Source organism: Macaca thibetana, chromosome 3, assembly GCF_024542745.1.
Source record: "Macaca thibetana thibetana isolate TM-01 chromosome 3, ASM2454274v1, whole genome shotgun sequence".
Lineage (NCBI taxonomy): Eukaryota > Metazoa > Chordata > Mammalia > Primates > Cercopithecidae > Macaca > Macaca thibetana.
The window spans coordinates 125,778,429-125,787,461 of NC_065580.1; the positions used below are offsets into that span (position 1 = coordinate 125,778,429).

At 48.6% G+C, this 9,033-nt stretch overlaps 1 protein-coding gene across 1 annotated transcript in view; it reads right to left on the reverse strand.

The window, feature by feature from the left end:
• VOPP1 (VOPP1 WW domain binding protein) overlaps positions 1-8,521 on the reverse strand; it is a 104,778-nt gene extending 96,257 nt beyond the window's left edge. Inside the window, exon 1 of the mRNA XM_050783537.1 lies at positions 8,274-8,521. Within this exon, the coding sequence (XP_050639494.1) occupies positions 8,274-8,327 (54 nt within the window). The 5' untranslated portion in view covers positions 8,328-8,521. The remainder of the gene's footprint in view (positions 1-8,273) is intronic.
• Positions 8,522-9,033: the final 512 nt, after the last annotated feature.

Here is a 9,033-nt window from a genome sequence, read left to right on the forward strand (position 1 = left end):
TCTAAGGGAACCCAATGTTGTTTTACACAGCTGCCCTTAGGCCATAGGGACCTGGCTTCACAGCTTCCGCAGGCCTGGCTTCTTTTCTCTCCAACTAAAGGGAAGCAGGAGGAACTAGGAACTAGTACATTCTTCAATAATAATCTCATCAACTCTCTCTCTCTCTCTCTCTTCCTCTCTCTCTCTCTCTCACTCTCGCTCTCCTCTTCTCCCTGCTCCCCATAAGGGTTTAGGATCTGTCCCCACCCGCTCCAGAATACCACGTTTTGGCCCTTGATGACATTCAGCTCACAAAACAAGAGAATGAGGCCAACTAAAGAGCTAAAGAGTTTCACTCATCTTTCCTCCCAGTATTAAAAGTCAAGCTAGCGAGACTCCGTCCCAAAAAAAAAAAAAAAAAAAAAAGTCAAGCTGTCACCTGAGTAGCTGCTCAACCATCCTAGGAGAAGAGATGGTTATAGACCCCCTTTTTTTTTTTTTTTTTAATCTTACTTAGGGCAGAAATTAAGAGCCAACTATGATCATAATCACAATCTCGCTTTCCCTTGTTGTAGACGCTTATGACAAAGTTTCTTCTTAATCTAGTCACAGATACTAACAAGCAAACACACTTTTTAATCGACAGGATAAGGAAACCCTCCCTCCTGTCCGCAGGTGTGCAGCCACCTGGGCACAGGAAACTTGCGTGGGAATGACTGACAACCTAAGTATTCTGTTAATCCACTCTGGGCCACGAGTTCCAGACCAAGTAGGGAATCGTCCAAAAGGCCTCCAGCAACACTGAGGGATTTCTCTTTACAGGTGAACATCAGTGGGAGGTTAGTTTTTCAAAGACTCCCAGGCAACTCAGAAGGAGTTGAGATTCTGTAATACACAGTCATGGCACTATCTAACCGTGACTCCTAATAACCACCAGATATGCCCTATACTTGAGGCAAGCAACTGATCGATTTCAAACCTGATTTACAGGATAATATCTCTTTGTTCTGGTCTGAGGACATTGTTCTCTTGTTGACAGTTTTGAAGGATATAGCTACACTTCCTGAAATTGTATATATATATGTATTAGTCACTGCCTCCCTGTCTTCACTGACCATTTGATTCTTGAACCCTGACAAGGGAAAGTCACTGTTTGCCAATTATCGAATCTGATGGCCTTCTGCAAGGTCTCTTCTCTACTGCTCCACAGTATCTGAGTGCAGATCACCTTTGCATTTAGACACCCTGCTCCCACATTCTAGACTCTCATTTGTTGGATCTCTTTTCACCAAGGACAGATCATCAAGCACTTCAAAATCAGCATTTAAAATTAAACTCTGACTTTTTAAAAGTAAGGATATCATTCCTCTCCAAGTCAAAATCTCAGTCATCCTTCTCCACTCAGAAAAGATTTCTGTACTTGACTCTGCTTTGTTCAACATGTTTGTATCAGTTGGATAAAACCAACAGGAGTACAATAATCAAATCAGTCCATGGCACAAAACAATACAGAACACTGGATTTTAAAAAATAGTGTTCAGACAGATGTTGACAAACTTAAGTAGATGAGATGAATGAAGTAATGTGAAATTGGAACCAACGTAAAGTCCTCAATTTAGGTTTTAAAAAAATAATAAACAGCTCTACAACCATTATGAGATGTGGTGGGTTAGCAAGCAGCACATGTTAAAAAGATTTCGGTCTCACTGCAAACTCAGGGTGAATCTCTTGGCTGCAGGGGTGGAGGTGGGAGGACGCACTAGTATCATTTTATCTGCTTAATGTCAAGGGCCAAAGGTTCTGATGCTGCCAGTCAGACCACACCCACAGAACAGAACTTCCTATTGTTCAAGTAAGTGCCAACAGGGAGGAACTGGAGGGAAACCAAAGGTTTCAGGACAAACCACAAGCAACACTGGATTCACCCCAGCCCACTTAACAGTAGCAGCATAACCAATCTCCGATCCCAAGATCACAGGAGAGTGCAACCCAAATAGCAGACACAGACAGCAAACAGGCCCTGTAGACCTCACAAAGGTGCAGCAGCTCATGAAGCCAGTGAAAGTGACAAAAGATCTGGCAGTCAAGCCATTTAATATGAACCAAAAGGTGCCCAAAGGAGAATGATATGAATAAAAAGGACAAAGAGAAGCTGGAGATGGGGGTGGTGGGAGTTTCCAGACTAGCGCAACTAATTCTGGGGAAAAAATTTTTCGCTATGATTATGCCACTGAAGTCCAACATCAAGTGAAGACTGTCCTACGTGCATCAAAGAATTTTGTCAGGAAAATTACACCATCCCCCCAAAATGGACTCATCATTCTAAAATGAGTACTCAGCACCTGACCAATACAGTGAAACCCCATCTCTACCAAAGAGAAAAAAAAAATACAAAAATTAGCTGGGCTGTGGTACTGTGCACCTGTAATTCCAGCTACTCAGGAGGTTGAGGCAGGAGAATCGCTTGAACCCAGAAGGCAGAGGTTGCAGTGAGCCGAGATTGCGCCACTGCATGCCAGCCTGGGCGACAGAGGGAGACCATGTCTCTAAATAAATAAATAGATTTGAAATAAAATAAAATAAAGACTCAGGATGAAATTAACTTTTATGTTTATAATTTGATCTTTTTTTTTTTCAAAATAAAATCCCAACCAAACTTTTTTTCCACTTTGACTAGGAAATGTTGATCCCTGATTCACATGGATTAATGGCTAAGTGGCCTTTTTCTAGGACCAATCATTTTCAGATATTGAGGACATCCTCATAACCATCTAGTCCAAAATTTTCAAACTGCAGCTATGAGGATGATGAGATTATTCAAAAACACGTTTTGAAACAACAGAAGGTGAGGCCTGGAGAAGAACACACACACAAAAGGGGACCACACAGCTATGTTAGAAGACTAAGGGCCTGTCATTGTGATATTTCTGAAAAGCCCATGAGTGCAGACCTAGGACCAGGCTGAAAATACTGTCATTTCCCCTCAATATTACAGAAAACTTGAACAACTTAAGTTGCCCCCAAAAGTTGATACTTTGTCTTAAGACACAGTGAGTATCCATCACTAGAGGTGCTCTGCTGCCCTCCAGCCCCTGATCAACTGCCTCCTCTTTTCCCACTGCCCATCTACTCCGCTCCTGCCCACAGCGCCCTGACCACTGACCGCTTTACTCATTCAAGTCTCCATCGAGTCCCTGCTCTGTGCCAGGAATGGTTCCAGGAGCTAAGGATATATCGTCAAACAATAATTCAGAGCAAAACCTTTGCCCCTAAGTTGCTTACATGATAGAAAGTAAATTCTGTCATATTTTAAAGATAGTTGTGGGAAAAGGAGGATACTGGTCAGAGTAAGGTAGACTAGGAAGAGAACTGAGAAGAAATATTCAATAGGGTGGTCAAGACAGACCTCACTGAGAAGCTGACATCTGAGAAGCTTCATCAAGAGGACATGATAGAGTGAGTTCTAGGAAATGTCCTTGCCCTGCGGAGCTAATCAAGTGAGCACTAGCCTAATCCTATCCTTGCCATATATTTCTAAGTCATTTACCCCCCAGTTAGCCTTTATAGCTGTGCCCAAAGTAAAAGAAAGCAAAGACCAAGGAAAGCCCAGGTCTGGGCCCCATGCCCACAGCTCTCCTCAGACACCTGGACCCAGGCTTTCCCCACTTCCGAGCAGAGCTCTTGCCAGCCAGTTCATTTATTGCTGCCACTTCTCACCCATGACCACCTGGCCTCCAGTGGAGCTTCCAGAGACAGTAAATTCCCTGCAGGATTCTTTTTCATTCAAATTGCATGTTGCTCGGTTTCTAAAAACTCTAAGAGTGGGTGGGCTGAAAGGTTTATTTCAGGAAATTGGCAGCCAGGGACTGCCACATTTGTTGGAATTCCAGGGCACAAAAGACATTTGGCAAGAGACAAAAAATACTCTTAAACATAACTCGGTTCTAATTTCCAGACTCCCAGGCATCAAAATACACAGAACTTCAGAAAAATACTCAGTAATCTTATTATTTTTCCCTAGTTCAAAGATAATGTCCACTTTGCAACCCTTTCTAAGAAACAAATGTTCCTTTTTTTTTTTTTGAGACAGAGTCTCGCTCTGTCACTCAGGCTGGAGTGCAGTGGCGCCATCTCAGCTCACTGCAAGCTCCGCCTCCCAGGTTCTCGCCATTCTCCTGCCTCAGCCTCCTGAGCAGCTGGGACTACTGGTGCCCACCACCATGCCTGGCTAATTTTTTGTATTTTTAGTAGAGACGGGGTTTCACCATGTTAGCCAGGATGGTCTCGATCTCCTGACCTCATGATCTGCCCACCTCAGCCTGCCAAAGTGCTGGGATTACGGGCCTGAGCCACCGTGCCCGGCCTGACAACTGTTCCTTTTTCTAGTCCAAGAACTGTTCTTTTGCCTAACAGTATTGAAGCACAAGGCAACCTGGCTTAAGCGTTTCCAGTTCTTGGTTCCTGGGAAAGATCAGAAAGATAATGAGATCAGTCCCTTCACTAAAATGAGTCTATCTCCTTGGAAGCAGAGGCACTGGGGCACTGGTATTGGTGAATTTTACACTAAGTAGTATACTACACATTTCTGGGCTTACTTCAATAAGAACAGAGCCCTTCAAACAAATACTAAGTAGATTTCAAAAGTGTCAACAACCAAACCTCTAGAAAGAGAATGCAGTGACAATATCTAGAAAACAAAGCACATAACAAAAAGCCCTGGGGAGGTGCACATGCTCAGGGCCTCATTACTCCCAGGATTCAACTGAAGTGTAGTCAGTTTTAAAACCTTTTTTTTTCCTTTTAGTTTCTAAGGAGTTACTGCCTGAAGGCCACTAGGAATTACTTCAGCAGGGCTACTAGGAGACAGCTTAGTACTTTCACTCTTCTTATAAGGACCATTTGCAGGACCTCACTTCAGCCAGCTGGCAGAACAGAAGCATAGAACCTTAGCATTTTATGAACCAAAAAGGCCTCTGAGGTTCCCTAATCTTAGTCACCCTTGACAATCTGCCACATTCGTGGCCTGGGTCCCTGGATTATAACCAGCTGGCACAGAGCAACAGGGGAGAAGGGAGATAAAATCAGGGCCCTTACTGGCTGTACATATAATTCATAGGAAACTCTGAGTTAATAGAAAAGAAAGGTCAGTCCAGTAATGAGCTTCCAAGAAGCCTCCCTAGGGGAGGAATGGTGCTGTCAGCTGCTGCCGGTTCCTCCCTGAAGCCCTGCCTGGGCTTCAGGAGGGGAACACAACCAGAGTTTCTCAGGAGAGTCCTGGTGATGGCCACTGTCCAGGCACAGTTCTTAACAACATCCGATTTCACTCTTCAAAGTGTCACCGTTTGTAGGCTGAATCACATTGTCTTTCTAAGGAAGGGTGACTGAGTTTCTAAGGGGAATACACTTTCCAGGGCCACCACTGCCCTCGGGATGTAGAGCATGCAAATTCCTAACATGTTCCTGTATGCACAGATGGCAGAGGAAGCAGAGCATCGCAGCAGGGTACACACTGGAACCACACTGCCCGGGTTAGCATCTTAAGCTCTCACACTTAACAGCAGTGTTAAGTGTTCACTTCCCATTTGAAACAAAAATGAAGATAAAAGTAATTGCTAGGAGAATTAATGAGATAACATGTGTAACATTTATAGAACAGTGCCTGGCAGTTACCCTGGAGCACTCTTATGAATGTTTGCTAAGCAAAAATAAATATGCAGTTCTATGCCTAACAGGTAAGTAAATTTCTATAAACGGATGGTGAGGCAGGCAAGGAAAGCCCTTCTCAAAACAGTCTTTGGATTGCCCTTCCTACTCAAGCACCCCTCACTAACACAAACCCCGGTGCATGTGAGATTCTGGATGGTGCTAGCTAGGGACAGGGTGCTGGGGGTGGGAACAGAGTCACCACTGCCACAAGTCCACCCCTTAATTTCAAGTAGTTTATGATCAACCACATGGCAAATTTATACACTGAAACCAGCTCAGGCAGAACAAAGAAACAAAGACAAATGTCCCAGGTTGCAGCCAGCAGTCAGAAGCCAGAAGCCACCAAAGAGCTCCCTGGGTTGCTTTTATGCACTCAACCTGAAGACAGCCATTTGCCATGGCACATGCTCCACACCTGCGACTGCACATCCACGTATGTGATCCAGAACTTCAGAAGCATCACAGGTACTCATCAGAGCACCCCATCGGAGATGAAAAAATCTCAAATATAAATCTCATACATGAAACTTCATGTGATGAATGATGAAGAAATCTCCTTAACTCCTCAGAGAGATGCCTCTCCAGCACAAAGTGGTGGTACTTAGGATAATCATGTCAAAGTGGGTGACATCACACTGTCCCCGCTGAAACAAAACTGGCCAATCAAATAATATTTGACTGTGAAAGTATCATCTTAAGCATTTAGGTTTCAGTTTTACATTACACTTCTGCCTTTAAGGTCGTTTCAACTTTGCAGACATGATCTGAACTCCTATTAAGATGATACATTCCTATGCAACGAAACAGCTATTTTAGAAAGAATGGAGTCACTGAGGCAGTCTAGGCTACACATAGGGCACAGAACCACTGAGACAGAAGGTTTGGGAGACATGGGTGGCACAAACTAGAATGAAAGAAATGCTAAATAATTTAATCAAGTGCTGATTAAAAAAGATTGCAGGGCCGGGCGCAGTGGCTCACCCTGTAATCCCAGCACTTTGGGAGGCCGAGGCGGGTGGATCACCTGAGGTCAGGAGTTTGAGACCAGCCTGACAACATGACGAAATCCCATCTCTACTAAAAATACAAAAATTAGCCCGGCATGGTGGTGGGCGCCTGTAGTCCCCGCGACCGGGGACGCTGAAGCAGGAGAATAGCTTGAACCCAGGAGGCGGAGGCTGCAGTGAGCCAAGATCACGCAATAGCACGCCAGCCTGGGCCACAGGAGGAGACTCCGTCCCAAAAATAAATATTTAAATAAATAAATAAATAAAAATAAAATAAAAAATAAAGATTGCAAGTGTAGGTACACACATTAAGGTACATACACATCTGCTGTCATGTGATTAGTGGTCTCTGATGCACTTCTTTGTTCTCTATGGTGAGTCACTCAGAGAATGTGATTCCTAAGGTTGTAAAATTCTGAACAAATGGAAAGAATGCAAGCAGAGCACTCCGCGAAAACATTAAATACCAAGCTAGGGAAATATTTCCGAACAGAAACAGGAAGTCTCGGCTATGGCGGAGCCTGGAGCAAGGAGAAATTTGTCCACCAGCCTTCCTTTCAGGAAAACACTTTTCCTCCAACATTTTGTAATAATTACTTTTAAATAAAGGGCGAAGACAAACTAGCAATTTCCAGCACCAATCTCCAACGATTAAGGAAGACAGCTTCACAACTTCCGAAAACAGAGGCATGGGACTCGGACTCATTACCTATTTACTTTGACTTCATTAATTTAATGCAAATTTCCTTCAGAATAGCAAAGCTGAGGTGAAAGTTGAACACCCCAGTCTGGGGTGTCAGACTGGACACCCCAGAATTCCTCTAGTTCGCATTTTAAGGAACCTGCTTTAGTGACAAATGGGTGGCCCCATCCGAGGATGCAATTTCACAGCCAGGAGCAGCCGCCGTCCCAGCCAAGGCTGCGGTCACGGACGCTCGCAACCGGGAGCCGCTCAACAAGTTCCCCGCCGTTTTCGGCTCCGCACCCCCACCCAGCCAGGCTCTCCGCGGAATTTCCTCCCCGCACCTGAAGGCTGCGCTTCCTTTTCACACGCGGGAACGCCTCCTCCCGCTGCTCACCTCCACAGCTCCAGCGACACTTCCCCACAGTCCCCTCCGCCCGCTCCCCTTACCCCGGCTCGGCACCCATCCTTTCCTAACCCCGAACTGCCCGGGCCCCGGACTCTCGGCGCCTGCGCCGCGCCCGAGGACCACCCCCACCCCGCTACCCGGGGTCCATCCGACCCTCGGCCCTTCGAGGCTGGGAAAGGGGGCGGACGGTGCACAAAGGTCACCCCGAGCTAACGGATACCGACGGCGCGGGAAACGCGCTCACCCGCAGGGTGGGGGCGGGGTGCGAAAACCTTAGGAACGACGAAGGCGCGGACCGGAGCCGGGAGCCTCCCTGCCACCAGGGTCCCGCACCTCCCAGCTCCGGGAGGCGCGCAGGGCTGCGGCTCCCCGTGGCTCCACCGTCTGCGCTCTCCGGCAAGGTCCTCCCGGGCGCCTCGGAACTGCGCGCCCCCAGCCGCCAGCATGGTGGGAGCCGCGCCTCCGGCAGCGCCCGGTCCCCAGCCCCTACCTCCAAGAGCAGCCCGAGCAGCAGCGCCGCCACCTTCGCAGGCTGGCGCCTCATGGCTCCTCGCGTCCTCTCCGGCGCGCCCGGACGCCGGGTCGCAGGCGCGGTTCGCGACTTGGCCCCCGCGCGGGGCGCGCGGGCGGGCGCACTCGAGCCGGGAGCCGGCGAGCGCTGGGGGGCCCGGCGGGGAGCAGGCGGGAGCCGGGTAACGCCGCGCAGCCCTCGCCGCGCTCCGCCCCCGGCCGCCGCGCGCTCCCGACACGCCCGACCGGGCGCGCGCCCGCGGGCTCCCGGAACCCGAGGCCGGGCCTGGGGCGCGGCTGCGGGGCGCGAGGCCCGCGACGCTGAAGTGCGCGCGCCCGGGGAGGGAGGAGGCGCTGCACCGCCCGGCGAATGGGAGGGGGACTGCCAGGCTCTCCCTCCTCGAGGGAGGTCGTCCTGTCGCCCTTGACTACACCCAGGAAGGCTTTTAAAAGAAGCAGAGTCTCCGCGAGTGGAAGCTTGTTCCCTGAAAGGTGGCCGCAGACGAACCCACTGCTCAGTCTGGCATCCCGAAGCCGCTGCGCTCCTGGCTCTCCCGCTGTTCCTGCGCGCCGCGGGGGCAGTGCCCCCACACCCACGCGTGATGGGAAGGCCGGCCTGGGGGTGGGAAGGCCCACCTAAATAGACGGTCCCCACACCTCACTGCTCCCTTGGATGTGGCTATTTTTTATGCCAGTGTCCTGTGCTGACCCTACATGAACTTGACCGCAACCGGCCCCGC